Source organism: Polypterus senegalus, chromosome 13, assembly GCF_016835505.1.
Source record: "Polypterus senegalus isolate Bchr_013 chromosome 13, ASM1683550v1, whole genome shotgun sequence".
NCBI lineage: Eukaryota > Metazoa > Chordata > Cladistia > Polypteriformes > Polypteridae > Polypterus > Polypterus senegalus.
Genome location: NC_053166.1, coordinates 26,532,464 through 26,557,769, shown reverse-complemented (window position 1 = coordinate 26,557,769; position 25,306 = coordinate 26,532,464). Strand labels below are relative to the sequence as shown.

Below are 25,306 nucleotides of genomic sequence, written 5' to 3'. Positions count from 1 at the left end.
AACTGGGACAGAGAGATTCCAGGGGTCACTTCCTCATTTCTTTTTTCCCCATGTTTAAAATTGTATGAGTTTTTTATTGTGCCTTGTCATCTGTTTTTGCTACATAAGCAGCCTTGTTGTTGTTTAGGCCAGGGTACGAAATCATTTCGAATTAAATTCGTCCTCCCTGACTGAAATTGAGGGTGGCACAGTGGCGCAGTGGTATACAATACAATACACAATACAATACAGTTTATTTTTGTATAGCCCAAAATCACACAGGAAGTGCTGCAATGGGCTTTAACAGGCCCTGCCTTTTGACAGCCCCCCAGCCTTGACTCTCTGAGAAGACAAGGAAAAACTCCCAATAAAAACCTTGTAGGGAAAAATGGAAGAAACCTCGGGAAAGGAAGTTCAAAGAGAGACCCCTTTCCAGTTAGGTTGGGTGTGCAGTGGGTGTCAAAAGTAGGTGGTCAATACAATACAATATACAGAACAGAACAATTCCTTAACACAGCATAATAATAAAAATTTTAGAAGTACGGTTTAACAGTAGATGATATGACATAATTAGTTTGGATATTTTTAGAGTCCTGGAGACCTCATCCATCTAGCTGCCTCCCCATTTGGCCATGCCACGGCTGAAACGTTGCTCCGATGAAAGGGACCCCTCTTTCCCATGATTCCTGTGATCCTCCATCAGGGATGACTTTACCATAGGCAGGCAAACAACTTGGCAGGTGGGCCGTGGCACCAATGGCCACATTTGGGTACCGAGAAAAGAAACAGAATAGGTGAGGGTTAGTATCCAGTTATAACAATCAAGTTACTTAATATTTAGTGCTAATGACTAACAACAGAGATGCAGTATGTACAGCTAATCAGCAGCTCTAGTCAGGGTGTGCTAAACTGAAGTAGTGAGTCTTCAGCCGGGATTTAAAGGCTGAGACTGAAGGGGCATCTCTTATGGAAGCAGGAAGACCATTCCACAGTTTAGGGGCCCTGTAACTAAAAGCTCGACCTCCCACTGTTATTTTATTAATCCTTGGAATCCTAAGCAGGCCGGCATCTTGAGATCTTAATGTGCGCTCAGGTTTGTAAGTCATGATAAGTTCAGACAAGTAAGCCGGACCTTGGCCATTTAATGCTTTATATGTTAAAAGGAGGAAGGTATCACTGGTGCCTTGCAGTAAAGAGACCTGGGTTCACTTCCCGGGTCCTCCCTGCGTGGAGTCTGCATGTTCTCCCCGTATCGGCGTGGGTTTCCTCCCACAGTCCAAAGACATGCAGGTTAAGTGCATTGGTGATCCTAAATTGCCCCAAGTGTGTGCTTGGTGTGTGGGTATGTGTGTGTGCCCTGTGGTGGGCTGGCGCCCTGCCTGGGATTTGTTCCTGCCATGTGCCCTGTGCTGGCTGGGATTGGCTCCAGCAGACCCCATTACCCTGTGTTAGGATATAGTGGGTTGGATAATGACTCACTGAAATCGAAGGGCACTGTCCTTATCAAAAGGATAAATAGCAACTTAGCCTCATCAATAGCATTACAGTGCCTTTAACTCAACTGCTTGGAAGCTTTTGTCGTGGCGAAAAATTCATAATCAGAAGGCTTTTTACCTAAAAATAAAGGCTATTAGGACTCGGGATAGACATACAGAGTTTTAAAGTTTTATTGCAATAAATCAACACAAAAAATAACAAGGACTCAACCCAATACGGCCAAATTGAGCTGAGCCCTGAACGGTTCAGCAATCGAAGCTTATATAACAATTTCTTATTATTTTGACCTCGTTCGATTAGCTCATTCTGCACCTGGCTCTACTGTCTATTGTTCACTCCAGTTTCTGTTTTGCTTATTCTTGATTGGTTCTTCAGCTTGAGCAGATGTTCTTTATTCCATATTTGGTCTTTCATGGTGTCACTTCCTTCTCTATCCTTTCATGCTATGCTACAATGGTGGCGTAAAGCTAAGGTTTAATTAAAAGAAATATGGTATATGTTTTTATTTAATCATTTGCTTGACATACTTTATTTGTCTTAATTTCTACACTAAAGTTAATTTCTAATATATTCTTCTATATTTATTGCTAATGCCTGTATATACCAGTGTTACTCTTGCTTACAGCAAAAGCCTTTTGTTGCCTTTCTGCTGATTCATCAACCCAGCTGGTTTCTTTACGTGCCTACCATAGCCATTTTGTATTTGTGGTATCGTTTCTTTAGCTTCCTAGCCTTGAATACAGGTGTTCTCAACCTCTTATCCTGTTCTAGCTGGTTTCTGTACGTCATGTTTTGTTCTTTTCCCTGTACGTTCCCAAACGTAATTTCTGCTGTAAGCTTAAAAATAATGCAATATAACTGATTTTTAGTTAACTATTTTTGATTGACCTATCTTATTTGCTTAACATTCTAATTTATGCTTAATCTAATGTTTTAGAAGCTTTTAATTACTTTTTATGTCACTTATTTGCTATACTCTATGCTAATATAAAAAAATTTTCCTTCTACCCTTTCAGATGTTATTGTTATACAACACTGAATCATGATAGATTTAGTTTGGCTTTTTTGATATTGATCAATTGATTGTTTAATCTCAAAGTGAAAACAAGTCTCTGCAAAGTTGTCCAAATTACAAATACAAAACTCAAAATAATTGATCGCAAAAGTATTCAGCCCTTTCAAGTCAGTATTTACTAGTTGACAGCCATGAATGCACAGGTCTCCCTCTCTCTATCGGCTTTACATATCTACACTTTCTCTCCATTCTTCTTTGCCATATGTCTCACGCTTCGTCAGGCTGCATGGGGTTCGTGAGTGAACGGCCTTTGCCACGTCCAGCCACAAAATCTCATTTGGATTGAGATCTGGACTCTGACTTGGCCTCTCCAGGACATTCACATGGTTGTTTTTAGTCCATTTAATTTGGCTTTATGAGGGGTTGTTAATTTGCTAGAAAAGAGATCTTCTCCCAAGCAGCAGGTTTCTGGTAGACCACATCAGGTATTTTGCTACATTTTACCCTCACAAGCCTTCCAGGACCTGTTGCAGACAAGTATCCCCAACCTAATGATCCTGCCACCTCCATGCTTCATAGTGGGCATGGTGTATTTTTGATAATGTGCAGTGTTTTAAATACGGCATTTAGTCTTACAGTCAAAAAGTTGATTTTTGGTCTCATCAGACCAAAGAACCTTCTTCCATCTGACTTCATAGTCTCTGATATGCCTTCTGGCAAACTTTAGCCAAAATGTCATTTATGTGTTTTTCTCCCATGAAGCTGTGACTGGAGAAGCACCCGAGTGACAGCTTCTGTATTCATAGTCTGTCCAGTTTAAGCCACTGTAGCTTGTAACTCTACTCACTCTTAGTCTTCTTCTTGCACAATCACTTTGTAGATGGCCTGCTCTAGTCAGATTTACTGCTGTGCCATACTGCTTTTATTTTTTAATGATTGATTTAACTGGACGCCTAGGGATATTCAGTGACTTGGATATTTTCTTGTGTCCATCCCCTGACTTGTGTTTTTCAATCACGTTTTCATGGAGTTCCTTGAAGTGTTCTTTTGTCTCCATTGTACAGTTCAAACCACCATATTGACTCACCACAAGTTGGCCCACCCATATTCAGGTGCATTTATAATTCAGTCAATGGAAACCCCTGAAAGGTGACCTCTATTGAAATTATTTTGGGACTTTTAAAACCAGTTGGCTGATTTAGGTGTGCCATATTAAAGGATACCAGAATGTGGTGGTGAACATATAGTTATAATCCCATGCAAAAAATGTAACTGTTTTCCAAATTGCAGAACCTAATACAAATTTTCTTAACAGTTCATTATTTTTGATTATTGTTATACTGTACCAGTAACGGCGGACTGCACGATAACATGCAGTGAATACACTTAACTTGAGCATTCCTAGTTTTCATTCTCTTTCTCTGTACGTTTATCATTTGTTTGCTCAGAGGTTGATGCACTTGCTGATTCCTGAGCAGCTCTTCTTTTCTCCACCCTAGCGGCCCGCTTCTTCTCTTCTTCCGTCGGCATCTTTTCACGTTAAATCTGATTAAGTCAGTGTTTGTGTTGAAATTACTTAGTACGTTTTCCTTAATTTTTCAGTTAAGCTGGCACTTAAGTCTTTAATCTGCCTCAAGAATGATTTAAGATATGAAGAGGTAGGGGAAGTGACCGTGAAGGTGGTAGGGATGAGAACGGTGCCCATGCGCATGCACCACACCGCCGCCCGGCTGGCCGCTGCCGAGAATTGATTCTACAATAAAATAAAATAAAAATAAAAACCGGAATAACCTTGGAGGTCAATCATCACCCCGAAAGCAGATAGTAGACGTCACGTAGTATTTGTGTACCAAATTTCAGGTCAATCGGTCAAACGGTTTGCGAGCTACAGGTGATTTCAAATCCTGGACAGGCAAATGAACAGCCACGGTAGTGTATTATATTATAAAGAAAGTGATGTGTAAGACTAAAAAAATGTTTGTTTTTTATTAGTTGACACGCTGCACTTTTATTGTAATATTCAAAAAATAATTAAAGTTCCTTTCTGGATGCTGGCTCTTCTCTCTTTTTCTTGGGTGGGGGTTGAATTTTGCTTTGTTGGTTTGCATTGTTAAGTTTGACTTAATGATATGGAATGTTATCTGCTTCTAATTTAAATTAAAATCAATAAAAAAATCAATAAACATAAAGTGTAATTGCAGTGGATCACGCTAGGCCCTATGATTTATTTCAAGAACAGCTTTTCACGTGGCATTACACTTAACGCTCTCTAAGAATATATAAAAGTATGCCATGCCATCCTCTTCACATGTGTTATTCTATAAAAGTCACCTTACGCTGAACTGAAACTTCTCATTTTCATGGATTACTCAACATCAGATTAACATCGAATGTGCCACACAGGTCATATCATCTTTCCAGCGTGTTGTACTGCAGTAACATTCTCTGTGTTGGTAAATAACAAGAAATCAGCTGCAATGATAAAACTGCACGAACACCCCACTCATGTCAGCACAAAAAAGCGATGGGGTTAAAATCACAAACTGGGCCAGAGTCGCAACCTTAATGGTACATATTAATATCGTAATCCCGAGTCAAATATCATGATATTACCATAACACATTTAAAACTTTAAAATTACAAAATGTTCACAAGTATCATTAGTGATATTTAAATGACAGAATACCTTATTTTTTATTTTAGTTTGCCTAGCTTCTAAATAGGTAAGGCAGGATCAAGCATGAGTCAAATGCATACCAAATGAAATTTCTCAGTCCATAAAAGTTCATTTTTTGAAAAGGGTTTCTTGAACAGTTCTCACAAGAATAGAGAAAAGTTACACACACAGAATAAAAGGCAAAAAAGGAAAACATATTTCTTCTTTGAAAACTTAACTTTTTCTTGTTAAACTTCAGTTGTTTTATATACTTGATACTTACGTTCAATATGTATGGCGCTGCACGTTCAATAAGAGCAGGTTACATTACATACTGTACAACTGGGCACAGTTTGAAACTGTGTGCCCTCCATGTCCAACTTACAGCAAGGAAGGTCACTAACTGAGACCACTCTGTAGTCAGAATGACAAGAAATAGTTAGAATATTCCATTTCAATTCAGCTTTTGGGAGTTCTAATAGAACCTCCCATAGCCTATGCACTAATATATAGGCAAACATTTAACATAACTAAGAAAATACTTTTATCAACTTAACATAGCCTAATGGCTCTTACAGTTTGCTTATCTTCTTACTTATATGTGGCATCGTAAGCTTTTCTTCTTTCTTAAACAAGTCAGAAAATGTAGGCATGGCATAAGATTCAGGGTGTTCTGTGCTCGCGTTAACTGTGGGTTTGGCGAATTGGCTGTGCTAAACTGGCTGATTCCAGAGCTGAGCCTTTTCACTTTAAGCAAACAGAGATTAAAAGGTGACACGACTGAGGTGTTTAAAATTATGAGGTTAATTAGTCCAGTAGACCAAGACTGTTATTTGAAAACGAGTTCATCAAGAACATGGGGACAGAGTTGGAATCTCGTTAAGGGTAAATTTCCCACAAACATTAGGAAATTTTTCTTTACACTGAGAACCAAAGACACATAGAATACCATAAGTTGGAGTTGGTCTCGTCCGTTACGGGAGATGGACGTCTGAAGCGAAGCTCCATTGCAGCAGCTTTATTTTTTCTCTTATTTCTTATTATCCCAAGATATCCTGTATTTACCTAACCTAGGGAGTTTCACCTACAGTATATAAACATGAGTAACAAGAAAGGGGGTCAGAAAGAAACGGAAAAGAAACCTAAAACTACACCCAAGTCTAGACAGGCATCAGGCCCAAGTGCAAGTGCAAGGTATGGCCTTTCAGAGACTGACCTGGAACTGGCAGGCGAAAGCACAGACTTCCCAGGACCCCGTTCCACTGCATCATCTCCAGTTGAGAGTGAAAATGGGAGCGAAGGTGCAAGCGATGCAGGTCACGATAGCTTGCCGATTCCTGAAGATAGATAGATACATCACTTGTAACTAGAAATGGCCTTGCAGTCTGTGCTTTCATTTACGCCTCGCGAGCCAGAAACATCAGCTGTAACGGGGGTTGCCACTTCACCCACGGAGCACAAAAACCAAAACTTCAGAGCGGGAAAGTAGCAGGCCCTGATGGCTACCCTGTCAAATTTTATAAGAAATTCCCCACTCAGCTAGCTCCCCTTTTATTAGCAACATTTACAGAAGCTAGAGACAATCAAATTCTACCTCAAACTCTTCGCCAAGCATTAATCACCGTCTTTCCTAAACAAAACAAGAACTTATTACAATGTGCATCATACAGGCCAATTTCACTTCTGAACAATGATGTTAAGATACTCTCCAAAGTCCTAGCTAGAAGGAAGGAGAAAGTGCTGCCTTCCGTAATATCACAAGATCAAACTGGATTTATTAAATGCCGACACTTAGCTTCCAATCTCTGATGCCTGTTTAATGCAATATATTCACCTGCAAAGTCAAACACCGTGGAGTTATTATTATCGTTGGATGCAGAAAAAGCATTTGATATGACTGAATGGAACTACCTTTTCACTACATTAGAGAAATTTGGGTTTGGCCTGAATATTTGTGCATGGATCAAACTACTGTATACCAATCCAGAAGCTTCAGTTTTTATTAACAACATTTCCTTAGACTACTTTAAACTAGAACATGGTACCAGACAAGGATGCCCCTTGTCACCACTGCTATTTGCAATCGCCATTGAACCACTGGCAGTCCACTGTCGAAATGCATATCAGATAAAGGGGATTATCAGAGAAGGACTGGAACAGAAAATCTCTCTATATGCAGATGATATGGTTTTGTATATATCATACCCACAAAATACTGTGCCTTCAGTCTTAACAGCACTTCAAGAATTTCAAAAGATCTCTGGTCTCAGAATTAATTTGAAGAAAAGTGTGCTCTTTCCAGTGAATTTTCAATCATACAATATCAGACTAGACACCTTCCCTTTTATTATTGCAGATCAGTTTAAATACCTAGGGGTAAATATCACAAGTAAACATAAAGCTCTTTATCAACAAAATTTTGCTGTCTGTATGGAAAAAATGAAGCAAGACTTGATCAACCCTCCATCTCACGCTAGCTGGAAGAATTAACACTGTTAAGATGAATATCCTTCCTAAGCTTTTTTTTAATTTCAAAACATTCCAATATACATCAATAAATCATTCTTTAAGTAATTAGATTCAACCATAACCTCCTTTATTTGGAACCTAAAACATCCACGTAATGAAAGAGCGACTGTACAAAGACCTAAGACAGAAGGTGGCATGGCTCTACCTAACTTTCAGTTTTATTACTGGGCAGCAAACATACAAGCTATAAAAACCTGGACCCAAATAGATGAACATACGCAGGCCTGGTCCGCAATAGAAATAAAATCCTGCAGTACTTCTCTATATTCCCTGCTTTGTGCCCCAATAAATGCAAGTTATCACCAATATACCAATAATCCAGTTGTGCTTCACTCACTCAGAATATGGAACCAATGTAGAAAGCATTTTAAGATAGAGAATCTTTTATCTGTGGCACCTCTGCATGAGAACCATCTTTTACAACCCTCGCAAACATATGCAGTTTTCAATATCTGGAAAACATTTGGGATTAAATTGCTTAGAGATATTTATATAGACAATATCTTTGCATCATTTGAACAATTACATTCCAAATGTAATTTTCCAGCAACATATTTCTTTCACTATCTTCAAATCAGAAACTTTGTCAAACAGAACCTGCCTGATTTTCCCCCATCTCCCACTTTCCTCAATGCTGGAAAAAATATTGCTCAGTCTCGAGGACTCAGACGGCATTTCTGCAATAGATAAAAATATTTTACAGTCCCTCCCTTTTAAAGAATTCACTTGAGCTCCATATGTGCAAAGCATACACTCAAAATTATATATCGAGCACATCTGTCTCGCTTAAAATTACCCAAAATGTTTCCAGGGCAAGATCCTACCTGTGAATGCAGCAATCAAGCTCTAGCCTCACTGGGTCACATGTTTTGGGCCTGCACCAAGTTAACATCATTCTGGACAAAAATTCTTAAGTGCCTTTCAGACAGCCTTGGTGTCACAATCCCTCCTAATCCACTAACAGCTGTGTTTGGTGGGCTCACAGAGGGGCTTAAAGTGGAGAAGGACAAACAAACTGTGATCGCCTTCACTACACTATTGGCACGCAGACTTATTTTGCTAAACTGGAAGAATTGTAACTCTCCTCTTTTAAGTCAGTGTATAGGGCTGGTCAGCTTTGTTGGTCTGAATGGCCTGTTCTCGTCTAGACTGTGGTAATATTCTAATGTTTGTAAATACCTATGATATGCGAATCCTGAAAACTGAAAGAAAACAAAAAAATCGGGAGTTCTGTTCTCCTGGCTTTCAGTGTCCATGAAAAGTGTGTTGCTGTTTAACTGTATAGTTGAATCTGTTGTTGTTTCATTGTTTAGTCAAGCCTGACTCTTTGTGACCTGATGGACTTTAGCACTCCAGGCCTTCACTTCAGAAACTGCCTGTCTCAGTTCCTTAAAGGTCATATGCTTTGGTTCAGTAATGTTGTCTGTTCATCTCAGTCATCAATTTTTAGCTTTCGCCTTCACAAACATGAGAGTCTTCTGCAAGGCATCCTGTTTTCTGATTATGTGGTCAAGGTGTTTGAACTTTCCTTTGAAAATCAAACCTTCCAATGATAAGTCTAGTCATATTTATTGATTTGTTGGATGTTCTTGCTGTCCAAAGAACTCTCAGCAGTTTTCTATAGCACCAAAGTTTAAAGACGTTGATTGTTTCGTATTCATCTATAGCAATAGTCCAACATTAACAGCCATACATCACTTCAGGAAGCACCATAGCTTTAACTGTACAGATCTTTGTTGACAATATCATGTATTTGCTCTTTACTGTCTTGTCTAAATGTTTCATAGCTGTCCTTACTAGAAGCAAGTGTCGCTTAGAAATTTTGGAGCCAAGGAAAACCCAATTTGTTACTGCTTCAACATTCTCTTCATCGTTTAGCAAAGAATTGACAAGAGTGGTTGACATAATCTTGGTTTTCTTGATTCCACAATGCTGTAGCCTGTACGGATGCAACGCTTAATAAAGATGTCCTTAATTGAGGGCAGAGAGGTCCCACTGATCTTTTCACTATCTGACTTTGTGATCAAAGACACTGCAGTTCCCAAACCACATGGTGATGCAGTTTTTCAGAATGCTCTGAATGGAACCAAATTGAGGCAGCTGTACTGAGCTAATTTTATTTATATCATATTACATTATTTATAATATATTTATAATCAGGTCAGGTCAGTCTGGGGAGCATGCACTGGTACAGCACGTTGCTGCACCCACCCCAAGCCGACACGTGGTCCAGTCCCACCTTTTGGAAATGGCCCTTTATCTGCTGCAGCCAGGTGTTACGTGGGCATCCCCTTGCCCTGTTACAGCCACTCGGGTCCTCAACAATGATCACCCTCAGGGAATCGCGCCACATGGCCATAGTGCCGTAACTGACGTTCCCTCACAATGCAGGTAATATGCGTCATTGTAGACTTTGTGAGCAACTGTTCATTCAACACAAAGTCAAACCAGCATTACCCAAGGATTCTCTGAAGAGACACAGTACCAAAGCAGTCCAGTCCAGGTCACTGGATAGCGTCCATGTCTCGTAACCAATATACCAGAACAGGGAGCATCAGGACTCTAAAGTCTTGGACCTTCATCCTTTTACAAAGATACCAGGAGCGCCACACACCCCTTTTCAGCGAACTTATGACCCCCCCCCCACTCTGCCAATCCGTCTACTGACTTCATAGGAAGAGTGAATGTCACTGCCGAGGTAAGTAATCCTCCTGACAATCTCTCATTGTCTCAATCAAGACTAAAAATGATATTTGGTGAGACCAATGACCAAGACTGAGACAAGTCAGAGTACAAAAGCCACCAAGTGCAAGACAAATCAGAGACAACAAAAAAAAAAATCTCTGGCGTCTGGACACCTACAGCCTGACTATGCCACAACATGAAGTCTCAGCTGGGGCTTGTCTAGTTGAGAATAGGATAATTTAGTTCTGATAATTGAGACTTTCTGGACTTCATGTTATTGCCTCACTCATTGGGGACCCTGAGAACCCCACTCTCCATCATCCTGATCAGCTCTGAGGCAAGCAGTTCTAGCAGGAAATCAATGTTTGTCTCTGCTCTTGTTTGCAGCCTACTTCTCTTGGCAGGTGATCTATGCTCGGAGAAAATATTCAGTCCAGCCACCAGCCACATCTGGTCCACCGGAGTTTGAAAGAGTCTTTAGAGCCCAGTAAGTATCGTAAATCCACCGTAAAGGTTCATTTTTATCAGATTGGCAACATCTCCCTAAAATTGTGTTTGGCTTGTCTGGATGCATCAGGCTGTGTGTCAAGGGGTTGGCATGTAAGATAACACTCTCATAGGTGAGTGTACTATGGGGGGAGACCCACCACTGGTGGACAGAAGGACAATATGCTTGGGTTAGGAAGGCTTGGTGAGCAAGTAAAGCATACAAGCACAAGAGAACTCAAGACAGATGAGTAAGGCCTGGTGGGATAGTCATGGCTGATGGGTAAATGAAGTCTCAAAGGTGTGTGGTGCCTAGTGAGTGAAGACTGGCAGATAAAACAAGACTTGCTGAGTGAGCCGTGGATTGTGAAGGGTGCCTTGCAGATGAATGAAGATTGGCAGGTGAGGAAGAATTTGATTTGGTGAATTCAGTTTGGGCTGCAAGTGATGATGGCTGGCAGGGAAAAGAGGACTTAATGAGTGACATCTGACAAATTAATGAGGCTTAGCAGCAGTGGGGGACTCTACAGTGGATATTATAAGGATACACACCCCTGCTAAAATGCCAGGTTTTTGTGATGTAAGAAAATAAACCAATATAAATCATGTAAATTTGCAACCTGTGGAAGGAGGTTTGAAAACAAATCATAAACCGCTTAGGGAAGAAAATCTAAACCAAAGACTACAAAAAATTGGCTGCATAATAGTGAACATACATAAATGAATACTTTCTGTTTGTTTGGGTATGAGTCAATCAGCCTGGGACATCTTGACTTGGCAATAGTTTCCCATTCTTCCATGCAAAAATTCTGTAGAATCATCACCAGGACATCTCCTATGCACAGTCCTCTTAGGACACCACACAGATTTTCAGTTGGTTTCAGGTCTGGCCTCTGCCTGGGCTATTCCAGAGCATTGATCTTCTTTTGGTGATGCCATTCCTTTATTGATTTGGATATAGCTTTGGATCATTGTAATGCTGAAAAGTAAAAATCATATTTGAAAAGTAATCTTCCTAGTAAACGCCTCAATGTTTTGCACTAAAACTGGCGAGTATTTGGCGCTGTTCATGATTCTCTAAACCTTAACCAAAGTCCCAGTTTCAGCTGAAGAAATGGTGCCACCACCATGCTTCACCGATTTCCTTCTGGTGATATGCCTCATCAGACCATACATTTTTCCTCACAGTTTTAAGACATGGATGTATCTTTTTTCAAAAACTAACTGGGCTCAGATGTTTTTTCTGTCTTGCTGCCCTACCCCACAGCCTAGACATATGACGAATATGAGAGTTTGTTGTCATTTGCACAGAGCAACCAGTACTTGCCAGAAGGTGTTGCTGTAGTCCTCTTTGCAGTCTCCTTGACAGGTTTTCCTTTTGTCTCCTTATCAGTTTTGGAGAGACGTCCTATTCTTGGTAGCATTATTGTTGTGCCATATTTTCTTCACTTATTGATGATTGTCCTCCCTATGCTTCATGGTATATCTAAAATCTTGGGTATTCTTTTGTACCCCTCGCCTCATCAGTACTCTTCAAAGTTGATATCCCATGCATGTTTTGAAAGCTCTTTGTGGACCCTGGCTTTGTTAGTAGGATGCAACCAAGAAGATGTCAGGATAATCCTCCAGGGGTAGTGAAACTTTATTTGGAATGTAGCAGTCCCGTTGAGCTCCACTGAACCTATTTGTTTATGAATCAGTTTGTATGATTCACTAAAAAGAATCGTACGAAAAAAGCCAGTCATTTCCCTCCAATATGATGGCTGGCGCAAGAGAATTCACTTTAGTCATTAAGAGCTGGTCAAAGATGACACGATCAGTGAAGACTGGAAGATGAGTGAAGTATTACAGCTGAGTGAGGTCTGGACAGACAAGTTAGGCTTAGCTGTGTGCACAATAAATAATAAAGCCTGGTGTGTAAGTGAGGGTTGATAGATCAGTGGAGTTTCAAAGATGACTGAAATTGAGTCAATGGCTGGGAAATAACATGCAAAGGAATACTTAACTTGAATGAGTGAAGGATGGCAAGTGAGTGAGATGCAGGACTAGACAGAGTAAATCAGGCCTGGCGAGTGAATGAGGCAGAGAGTACGTGTTTTACTGAGTGGGGCTTAACAGAATAGAAAGATGCCACCTAAATGATTGTGTCATCCTGAATGAATGAAGCTTACCGGCCAAGTTCAGGCAACCAGATGAGAACTAGCGTGACACATGCTGCCACCTGCACGGTACAAAGTGTTGCGTCTCCTAGTGGTCATTCCATCATAGGTTTGGTTGGCATCTTGCAGCTGCAGGTCCAGGTATCACAGGGAACTTCACTGCCCCTCTCATTCTATCTTGTAGAGTCAACTGTGCAGAATACTTTCCCATTTTCCTGGCCTTGCTGTGGGTAACGGGACTTTATTTCAGTGAGGGTAAGTGCCTCCATTTAATGTATTCTAATAAACCTTGTGCTGATTTTAATGTGAAACTTGATCCACCGTGGTGGCTATAGTTGCTTTTTGGTCTTTGCTATTGCTGCTAACTGCATGCTGCTGGCCCAAGTGTCAGACATAAGAATTTGACAAACAAGAAAAGGCCATGCTGTCCATCAAGCTCATTTAGTAAGCTAATAGATAAGCTGTCTCAATATCTCATCCACATACTTCTTACAGGTTTTCTTTTCAACTACATACTGTATCTTGGTAGTTTGTTAGTGTGTTAGTTCCCACAACTCTTTGCATAAAGAAATGTTTCCTGGCTTTAATCCTAAACGCACTCTCCCTTAATTTCCAATTTAGTGACTAACCAGTGCATAGAGAATTCAGTGGTTGCTGAAGCCAATGCGAGCTTTCCATCTGGCACGCTGACAACGTGAATAACAAGATACACACATGACAACTGATTACCCACCTCCTCATTAAATAACTGCAGCCTTTCGTCTTCTTTATCTTTTCTAGGGGTTTCGGCTGTCTGTGGACTGATTTACCTCTACTCCAGATACAAGTATTTCTGTGGCTACTCTCTCTCATCCCAGGGCAGGTAAAACATGCAAGTGTAGTTTGGATGGAAACAGTCACTGCTGAAGCAGAGGGAGAGCTTATGGAGAGACCAGTGAGACCCCAGTGTGTAAAAACCTCTGTCCAAAGGATACTTATTGGGAGCTCCCTGTGCCCAGTCATGTGACCTCTAATGTCCATATACAAAGAAAAATGACTTTGACAGCTTCAGTTACAATGGAATCAAGGAAGTATTCACACCCTCCTCACTTTCTGCACAATTTATTGTGTTGTAGATTTAATTTTAAATCGACTAGGGGGCTTGCTCCCTGCTCTCTTCGCTCGCCAAACCCCGGGCAGGTGCTATGCACTAGCCACTTTGCAGCTCTGCAGCTTGTGTACTGGGAAGGAGATGGACAATTTAAACAAATTGTTCTTTTCATGTAAATTGTTACATATGCATAATAGAACTAACTATTTTACATTACAGCGAGTAATAAACCATATTAAAAATAGTAAAACGTAATAAATTGAAAGAAATTTATGTTTCATGTTGCATTAGAGGTATTCATTGCGTTATACGTTTTCGTTCTGTTTGGCTTTGAAATTAACACACACATACTTTTTAAACTTACACTTTTACACTTCGGTAAAAACAATATTTGGAATTAACTTTTCGTCAATATCACATTGAATTTTGATTCCTTGTTTGGAGTTACATCGTTACAACTCAACGTATAACTGCCCGTGAGTGAATATCATTTCTTTCTCTCTAATAAATAAACCAACTTTTTCGAATGTTTGTCCCTGTGATTTGTTAATTGTCATAGCAAAAGCTATTCTAACGAGGAAACTGTAAATATTTTAATACAAATGGCATATCAAGTGTGTCTAATGTTATCCATGGAAGATATACTACATTATCTTTCTTGTGGCCAGTTAAAATTTTACATGTCAGAATTATTCGACCAATTTTGAATTCAACTAATCTTGTCCTATTGCATAGCCCATCACTCATACATAAATTACACAATAATATTACGATACATTCTTCTTTGAACAGTAATTTGGCCGGTGGAAGACCGGATGGTGTTAACGGTTGTAGATATTCTATGGGATATTGTAAGTTGATGTTTTCATCTTCCGCACCATCACCACCAACTGTTTCAGCACAGTCTATTGATACGCATTTAACCAATTTGCTGTGTAACCGATCGACAATTTTTGTGTTAATTCGTTTGACTTCATCATTTCTCAGTGCTCGGATTGCCTGTGTACTCATTCCTTCTGTTGATAACCCTTCAAGATTAAATTCTTGAATAAGATTTGGACATAATACGTCTTCTTTTATTGGTAACTTAAAGTGAGGATAACGTTAAAATGTATAATAGCTGAGAGAGCAGGAACTGTGTCTGACAAAAGCATTCACACGAATGAGAAGTGAGAGGACCGTGGGCGTGGGCCGTTAACCGTAAATTGTTGAGAGGAGGGCGGGACTTGATAAAATCTCTTGGCAATAGTCTGAAGATTTTCTTTTAGAGTAGAGAGATACATTTGTCATTGTTGCTCATTAATCCCCACTCAATAACCCATAAAAAGTATTAAAAATCAAAGAGACATCAGTTTCATATTTTTAATACATTTGTAAACCATTCTGAAAACATGTTTTTACTTTGTCATTAGGGGTTATTGAGTGTAAATTGAGCAAAAATGACAAATGTATCCATTTAAAGTTAAATACTATATAGCAGGGGTCTCCAACTCCAGTCCTGGACAGCTACCGTGGCTGCAAGTTTTCCTTCTAATTCTTTTCTTAATTAGTGACCAGTTTTTGCTGCTAATTAACTAATTTCCCTTAATTTTAATTGACTTTTCTTGAGACTCTGACCACTGAATTGATTATTTTTTCCTTAAAGGACAACAAAACATAAATTTGATGTGAAGAGAGCCAACAGATGAGCAACTAAGTTGGGGCCTCAAACTCCAAGCAACTTCACCTCATTCAGTTTCTTAATTTGAAGCCAATTCTTGTTGCTAATTAAACTCGTTATTTAATTCCATGGCGCTCATTCTGCCATGGCAGACATTTCCAAAACTGTTGATTTCTTTTTCAAGAGCGCTGTCAAAATGTTATGTGGACCTGAGCAGATCAACATTACTGAGGCCTTCACCTTTCTTTATTTTCAGTTATTGTGTGATGGGCAGGTTGGTACATTTTGTGTCTTAATATTGTTTGGTTGCCAATTAAGGAAAAGAGAAATATTTAAGGGGCCTGAGTCTTAAGATGTGCATCAATTATAATTAAGGCAAAGAGTTAATCAGCAGCAAAATCTGGTCACTAATTAAGAAAAGGGTTAGAATGAAAACCTGCGACCACAGTAGCTCTCCAGGACTGGAGTTGGTGACCCCTGCTGTATATAAAACAATAAAATGTCCAGAAGGTGAAGGGGTCTAAATAGTTTCTGAATCCCCTGCATTTTATTTATTTATTTGTATATTTTTGTAATTGATGTTCAGATAATTGAAAAGCTCAGTTGTTTCATTATTTTGTAGATTACGAACATTAGCAAGTTCAAGGAATACACCACTGAAAAATGTAAAAAAAATTAAATCTTACTTACCCCATGTGACTTTTAGTTATGGGCGAAAAAAATGTTTTGTCATGATTTCAAGGAGAACACATTACATTGACATTTACTTATTTGGCTGACGTCTTTATCTAAGGTGACTTATAACATTTGGGATACACTTCTTTTGTTGTTCCAATTGGAATACAGGCAGGTGAAGTGACTTGCGCAGGGCCACAGAGTGTCAGTAACAGGGTTTGAACACACAACCTCAAGGTTTGAAGTCCAACAACTTAACCGCTACTCCACATGTAACAAAGTTCCTGAACAATAATATTTTGCAGGCGTGAGTGCATGATAGGATAACTCGACACGTGGATTATGCAGCACCAGTAATGTACAATTTTTTTTTGCTGTTGTTAAGAATTGGTCTTCACAGAAGCCCATTCTGTCAGAAAGTTTGTTATCTATTTTTTGTCAGGAAAGATTACATTTTTTTTCTTAGCCATCCCTACCAACGACATGGCATAAATAACATATCAAAAATATTATTTTTGGGTAGAGCATTCCCTGAAGTTACTCCTTCAGGGTCACACAGGATCTGTTCTGTGGTTCTGTGGTCTGATCCTCTGTGCTGTTGTTTGCTCTGTCACCACTAGGTGGCCCCACTATGATAGTACTGTATACAGTATTTCCTTAGCAGTAGAGTGTTGTCCCGTGTTAGCCATAGATTGATACAGGAGAACGTAGCGTGAAATTACACCTTTTATTGGCTAACTAAATAGATTACAAATACAAGCTTTCGAGACAGCTAAGGCCCCTTCATCAGGCAAGATGTAACAAAGAAACTGAAAAATACTCTCGCTTATATTGGGACAGCAAAGTGATTTTTGTCTTTCATCTTAACAACCTTTTTGTTCAGATGTTAGCAAAATGTAATAAACCTTAGATGAATTAACCCTGAAAGAAGAGAACAATGAACTAATAAAATGTAGAGGTAAGATAACCATCACTAGAGAAAGTCCTGTATGTTTTTTTTTTTTTTTGATGTGCATTGTCTGTAAGATAGGCTTCTGATGTAGTCAGCGGGTCAATCAGTCTGTTAGTCCACATATCTGGTCACAAAACTCTTGTCTCTATTCAGACCATTTTGTAGAGTATTGAATTTAAGCATAAGTTTGTATTCCCATTCTCTCCGCTCCTGTTGGGTCTTGAAATTACCCATAAGCACAGTGACCCTCAGGTCCTTTATGCCGTGGCCATTACTGTTAAAGTGTGCTGCCACCAGAAGATCTGTTGTGATTAATATGAAATTTAAGTGAGTTCATTCACTGGCTTACATACAGTCCAGTGTTGGGGCATCTTATGCACATGAATAGGTAGGCCCATCTATGTGTTTGCAGAATGCATTTTCCTGTACATTTAATGTGAAATCTGCCAATAAATCACAGTGAATGTGACAAGCAATGGCGTTGTTTGGGGGGAGAGGGGGCCCAAGGGGAGAGGGCTTCTGGGGCTTTAGCTCCTTATCTTAAGCCCCCCCTTCCCATTCTGTGTGTTAACATAAATAGACAATCATGTGAATTTCCCCTTGGGATTAATAAAGTATCTATCTATCTATCTATCTATCTATCTATCTATCTATCTATCTATCTATCTATCTATCTATCTATCTATCTAGTGCCTTTCATTTATATCTATCTATCTATCTATCTATCTATCTATCTATCTATCTATCTATCTATCTATCTATCTATCTATCTATCTATCTATCTATGTGAAAACCTCACTCTTTGAGTGCACTAAATTCTATGAGGGGACCCCCTTCAGCTCTTCAGCTGCCGGAAAACACCTGCTTTTCCATCTAACATTCTTGTGGGACCTACCAGCATTATCAGATTAGTAAGTGCTACAGCGAAAGACGACCCTGGGGACAAGTGAAAAAAATGAAAGAGTAGAGCAGTGGTTCTCAAGTTCAGTACTGGGTGTCCCCTGTGGCTTTGGGTTTTCATCTCAACCAATTTGTTCTATTAGTTGGACCCCAGCGTTAATTAGGCAAACTGCTACTCCCAGTTTCTTTTTCTTTTTTTTGTATCAGTCCAGCTGGTTCTGCTAAGTTTTTATTAAATGAAACATAAATTTAAATGCATAAGAATTCTTTTTTGCTTTTTAGTATTTTGTTCTTTTTCATTTCTTGTTGCTCAAGCAGGGCGGCACGGTGCCCATGGTAACGGGGCTGCCTAGCAACAAACGGGGTTCAAGAGGATGCTCTCTGTGTTTGAGCAGATTAGGCAGACTGGTCACACTAAACTGGCCCCTGATCTGTGTGTGTGTGTTCATTCTGTGATGGGTTGGCACCCAGTCAAGGGACTGTTGCTGCCCACTGCTTACTGGGATAGGCTCTAGCTTCCTCAGGACACTGCACCGGATGAGTGACTTTAGAAAATGGTTGGTAGTTATTTATGCTGTTATTTGCTGATGAGCACACAGGCAAGTAACATCAAAGTGGCTGCCCTTTAGCAGGCAGCGCCACTTACTCTCATTCCCACCTGAACTTCAGAACAAGTTATCTACCTGAAGCTTCTGGGCTTCATGTTTGGGCTCGGCCAGTACATAGATGGGAGCCCATCTAGGAAAAGCTGGGTTGCTGCTGGAAGAAGCGTTAGTGAGACCAGCAGGGGGCGCTTATCCTGTGATCTGAATGTGGATCCCAATGCCCCAGTGCAGTGACGGTGACACTGTGCTGTGAAAATGGGCACCGTCCTTCCAATGAGACATAAATCTGTGGTCTTGACTCTCATGGGCATCTTCTGAAAAGAGTAAGGTGTTCCCCAATGTGCTGGCTAAATTACCCACCAGGACTTTACCATTCTGGCCCCCTAATCTTTCCCTGTCTCTAACTGGCTAACTATCTCTCTCTCACCCTCTCACCACCTAATAATTAATACAAGGTGAGCATACTGGTGCAAGAATGGCTGTCGTTGCATCATCCAAAGTGGATACTACACATTGCACATTGAAAAGTGCTGTATAAATGTAACCAATCTGTTGTGCTTGCCATCAGTTGTCAAAATCCAGGTACAATGATAAGACCATATTCCTCAGTGAATTAATAGAAAATGACACAAGTATCAAAAAAATTCTGAATATGAAATAAAAGAGACAGCTAACTGAACAATAAAATCAACTAAATGTAAAAATGACTCATTGATGGCAAAACTGGTTGGAACAAAAACCTGCAACCACAGGGAGCCCTCAGGACTAAGCTTGAGAGCCACCGGACTAGAGCAGGGCTTCTTAAATGTTTTAATCTAAGGAGCTGTATAAGAAATTCAATACCCTACTGGCACCCAAGAAGCAGATTATGTTCGTAATGACAGTGTAGCCATAAATAGACAAATAATAATTACCATATAATAAAAAAAACTGTAGATGTATTTGTTTTTTTTTTTACATGAATATTACTAAAAGAGAAAAAGTAAAGCAAAAGTATTGCTAATAAACCAATAATTATCATGTAAAACTGGGAATAGATTCCTAAGGTACAGTGAGTGTATCACCGCCAGTGGAAATACTTAGTGCAAGCTTTAGTAAAGCAACAGAAAGAAATTGATAAAAAATGATTTTTTAAAGACACATTATGAATTGTCACTTAACACTATCACCTGACTTACTGCACCAGGTAAGAAATAAAATGTCAATTTTTTGATTAATTTAAATTCCCTTGTCTTAAAAGACAGTTTTTAAAAATAGTGTTTATCAAATGAATTGCACCATTTATATCCACCTAAATAAAAGGATAAACATATGTGTGCCCATGTCTCAGTCATTCCAACAGATGACACATTACAAACATCCATCCATCCATTTGCTAACCCGCTGAACCCGAATACAGGGTCACGGGGGTCTGCTGGAGCCAATCCCAGCCAACACAGGGCAGGAACCAATCCTGGGCAGGGTGCCAACCCACCACAGGACACACACAAACACACCCACACACCAAGCACACACCTTAGGGCCAATTTAGAATCGCCAATCCACCTAACAGGCATGTCTTTGGAATGTGGGAGGAAACCGGAGCGCCCGGAGGAAACCCACGCAGACACGGGGAGAACATGCAAACTCCACGCAGGGAGGACCCGGGAAGCGAACCGGGTCTCCTAACTGCGAGGCAGCAGCGCTACCACTGCGCCACCGTGCCGCCCCATTACAAACATTAACACTGCAAAAAAAAAAAAAGTTAAAAATAATAATAATAATTCTTTGCATTTATATGGTGCTTTTCTCACTACTCAAAGCGCTCAGCAATTGCAGGTTAAGGGCTTTGCTCAAGGGCCCAACAGAGTGGAGTCCCTTTTGGCATTTACGGGATTCGAACCGGCAACCTTCCGAACCAAATCACATATAACAGAGACACATGCATTGCATGGGCAGAAAAGCTAGTAACATTTTGATTTTTCTTTAGATGATTCTGCAAATACTTGAACATTTCCTTGTTTTCTTTTAACGATTCAGAAAAAACTTAATAAAAAAGTAGCCGAATTTTTCATAGAAAATGTACGCACTGTTTGTTTACACGTCCTTCACATTGCAATAGACTGACACAACAGGGTCATGAGAAGTAATTATTCCTCGCTGAAGCAAGTTACACTTCATGTAAACTCTTCTTTGTACCTTTGCTACAGATTTAAAAACTCATTGTGTGCCATAACAGCGAACACATGACGAATCTCCGTCCAGTTGTGAATGGCCACTGAATCTGCTGTTAGTATACAACACTGCCGCGGCTCTGTAAACCCCACCCACCCCTAATCGCTTGTCCACCATAACACCTTGAATATCGTCACATTCTTGTGCTGCTTTCGTTTTTTCTTTTTGTCATTTCAAACGCCGCGGTCCCTTCACTTCACACGTTTACGTTCCCAACTTTCTCCTTCTTTCTTATATGTGTCTTTGCAGTGCCGTAGCGTGGGCTTTCGTCGCCTGGGGCCGACCGGAAATTTGCCGCCCCTCTATTTAGTTATTCTTAAAAAAAATAGACAAAATAAAAAAAGCTGCATTAAATTTTTTTATTGATTAAAAATTTACTTTTCGTATTTTTTTAATAGCAAAATCTTTTATACAATTGTCAATATCAATATGTATGTCATGTTCAATTGCCAGAATAGCTAAATTTGTTAGCCTTAACGTGGACATAGTTGATCTGAGATAAATTTTGATTAATTTGAGCTTAGAGAAGCTTCTCTCGCAACTAGCATTACTGATGGCAGATGTTAAAAAAATTCTCAACATTATGACAATGTTTGGTAAACCATCTTCAAGTTTGGACTCAATAATATATTTTAATAAACTCAGAGAGCCGGACCTAATGAGTTCTTTTTTACAGTCTGGGTCTGTTGCAGCTACAAAAGCTTGTAGACGTACGCGCTCAAGTAGAAATTCTTCTTTATTAATGTCTTGAGGAGCTTGGTCTAAGTTAAGCTCGTCCCTGCTCAATATCACTTCAGGTCTTAAAAAATCATATTTTTGCGCTAGATTTTGCAACTGTTGGAATCTTTCTCGAATTTCAGCAGATACTCTGTCTATTGAAAATTCACTTAGGTAGGTTTTATCGTCACTAGATACTGTCGTAGATTGACTCTACAATGCGCTGTAAAAACGTCTGAGAAAATTTCTATTGCACCACCTGCTTCACCTGTCACCCTTTCCGCACACGCGCTGTCTGCTTGGCTTGAATCAGCGCGGGCGCGATTTGCAGTTTCAAATATACCTATATTTTTTTAAATTTAAATATCATGGTGATTGCCGCCGCCCCTTTTGATACGCCGCCCGGGGCCATGGCCCCCTCGGCACCCCCCTCGCTACGCCACTGTGTCTTTGCTTGTCAGTCACCTTAATGTTCAGTCCTTCGCCATATCCCAGATTAAGAGTGTCGAATTGAATAAATTGGCAGGACACCGATTCGTCCATGAACGCAATGCTTCTTTTATTTTCCCTGTTCTCCCAAAACGACACAACGGCAACACATACACACTAAAGTTACATTTCAATACACGACACTCAGTTAATTGTTTTATTAGGCTGTGAAAGGGGGAATATTGAGGAGTACCATACTATACCATCTTCTATGACCGCTTACATTAATTATATTTTCGTGTCATTGAAACTACTGCTGTCTACGATGCGTCAACGGCGTTGCTTCACATATTTCTAAATGCTACTGTAAAGAGAAACTGGTGTATCAGACGGCACACAATTCACACATAGATGAGCTCGGTTAACTTTCTTACTCAATTTGCGGCGACCTATCACAGACAGTTTGAGAATCATTACACTAGAGCAGGGGTGCCCAATGTGTCGATCGCAATAGACCGGTAGATCGCAAAGGTAGTGCAGGTAGATCGGGTTGCATTCAAAAAACATTTTTTTAAACGTCAGTCTATCATATATCCTTTCCTATGGCATTTGCAACTTGTTTGACATACAGGGCGGACAGTCTGAGATCACTTATCATTCATTTTAAAAGTAGCTCGCAAGCCGAAAAAGTGTGGGCACCCCTGCACTAGAGGATCAAGCCATGCTGGGGCAGCCATTGAGACTAACAGCTAGAGAAGTCCCGCATCGCGGGTTACCCTGTGCTGGAACACCGCGCCAGTCTTGTGTGTAGTACAGCTAACTGTCCAGGGAGGGCGCTCTATTCACTCCTTGCCTTTCTCTTGTCATTCTGCAGGTTGGCTCCTCTCTACTTCAGCGCCCGGGTGCTCTGGAGCATGATCGCTTTCTCAGCACTCGGCATTCTCCGCCACACCTCTCGTCTCTTCTTTGGACTGGACATCCTTTACCACGTGATGGGTTTCCTCGGGCTCTAGCGCGGGATGTGCGAGTCAAACTCTTGGACTCCCCCGCCTATTTGCGACGCTTTCTGCCGTCTCGTCTCTACTGTGCACTTTGTGACTCTACAGTCCTGCAGTCGATGACGCTGACAGGTGCCCAGGTTGGACTCGGACACATACGAGAGCTTAAATGCACTTTTATCAGCATTTGTTCGATTCAGGAAACGGATGGAACAGTTCGTTCAGATCCGAGAATTCGCTTGCTTGAGCCGGAAGCCATACGGCAGCTGTGCACTGCATATATCCCTGGACTCACGCTGCTTTATATTTCAGCTGTTTATGAAGCGCTAAAAGGAGCACTTTTGCTTGTATACAGCGCCCCGATACGATAGTGGCATCAGTCGTTTAGGAAGTCTGTAAAACAGCCAGTTCTTCATATACAATAATTGTACCAGTATAGCACAGTAGGGGAGGCTCACCTTCATTATATGCTGTGTTTGCCTGAGGTTTTTTTTTTTTTTTCTAAGTGGTCTTCCAAATATAAAAGTTTGCAGGAGCACAGCTGGTTACTGCCACTCTGGGAGTCAAGGGCAGCGTTTGAACTTTCAGTCTCCAATTCAGTGCCTTAGCTACTGCATCACACTACCCACTTATAGTGGAGTCAAATGTATTTAAGGTAATCAACTGTAGAAACGTAATGTTTAAGTCAATAATGATTACTGACTTAAAAATTACGTTCGCAAAGAAATTATTTTCTATTAAAAATAAATGAAATATCATCCAATCTGTAAAGGACACATTTTCCCATGGGACAAATTAAGATTTATTTATCAGAACCAAAGACCTATCTATCCAATGATCCCGTTTTTCTACACTTGTGGTGTTCCCAGAGAGTGGGTGAGTTGACTGACAGTTGACAGCTATTAGTTATGGGAGAGCAACTACTGTATAAAGAACCTGAGTGAAAGTCAGCAGGCAGTGTCAGCTGAGGACCATACTGGACACACTTGAAGGAAAAAAGATGACTTTTCCTGATGGAATGAAACCAGCCTGGAGGTCGCTGTACAGCCACCATTTGCTAACAGGGTGGTTGGATCTGTGGTGGAGGTTGTTTGCAGTACACAGTAGTGCTGAACTACTTTTGGCAATAATCAGTCTGGAGTTTCTGACGGGTTAAGAGAAACCATTGCACTGTTTTATGTTTTGTATAAGACTGCAACCCTTTTTTTTTTCTTATAATACAGCAGTTTGGGGTTTGAGTATAATGAGGTGGGCTTCTTGTTTGGGTGACAAAAAAAAAAAAAACGGGGAACAACATCAAACTTGTAAACTTTATTATTGGTCAAGCCAAGATGATAATATGGAAAACCTGCAAAAAGAAGATTAGTGGGTCTGGGCTTCCAAGACATAATTCTAAAATGCTGTGTGAAACTATAGAATAGTAACGGGTTTTACTTTTTATAACTCTACAACGAATAATGAAACGTTTTGGTATGTATGGTGTGTGAGTAATGTGTTGATGATACATTTCTGTTTGTATTTTAAAAATCCTGAAAATCTTCACTCTTTTTTACTTGTTCAGGTTTGCTGTGGGATTGGGTTTTAAATAAGAAATTGTTTTTCCCTTGATAAAATTGTTTTGCAATGATGGTATGAAAAATGTTCTTTTTGTGTTTTGTTTCTATTGTTAACCCAATAAAGTTTTTTTTTAAAAAACAAAACTATCAATTATAAAGTGCCTTTCATAACTATCTATTTATCTGTCTGGAAACTCAAATTAACATTTACAGACATCTCAGAATAAATTTCAGATATCTTAAAATGCAGTTTACTTTGTAAGAAATCAAACTTGTTTCCAGATATCTCACCATTTTAAGATATCTAAAGTAAATTTTGAGCCTCACAAATTCCCAAAATTGTAAAAGAAAAAAAGATGAATTATCCACTTTACAGCAATTTCTGTTTTTACAGCAATCGGGCTCAGTTACAAGAACAAAGTGAGACCTCTTACGTGGCCATGTTATGAATGGGTTCATTAATTCTTTTACGCATTTTTCTTTGCTGAATTATGAAGTTGAGCA

The 25,306-nt window shown here is 39.9% G+C and overlaps 1 protein-coding gene across 1 annotated transcript in view; it reads left to right on the top strand.

Moving 5' to 3' along the window:
* Positions 1–24,530, top strand: part of ltc4s (leukotriene C4 synthase) — a 52,654-nt gene extending 28,124 nt beyond the window's left edge. The window contains exons 2-5 of the mRNA XM_039774891.1: positions 10,749–10,848; positions 13,191–13,261; positions 13,787–13,868; positions 23,123–24,530. Of these exons, the coding sequence (XP_039630825.1) occupies positions 10,749–10,848; positions 13,191–13,261; positions 13,787–13,868; positions 23,123–23,261 (392 nt within the window). The 3' untranslated portion in view covers positions 23,262–24,530. The remainder of the gene's footprint in view (positions 1–10,748; positions 10,849–13,190; positions 13,262–13,786; positions 13,869–23,122) is intronic.
* The last annotated feature ends 776 nt before the right edge of the window (positions 24,531–25,306 follow it).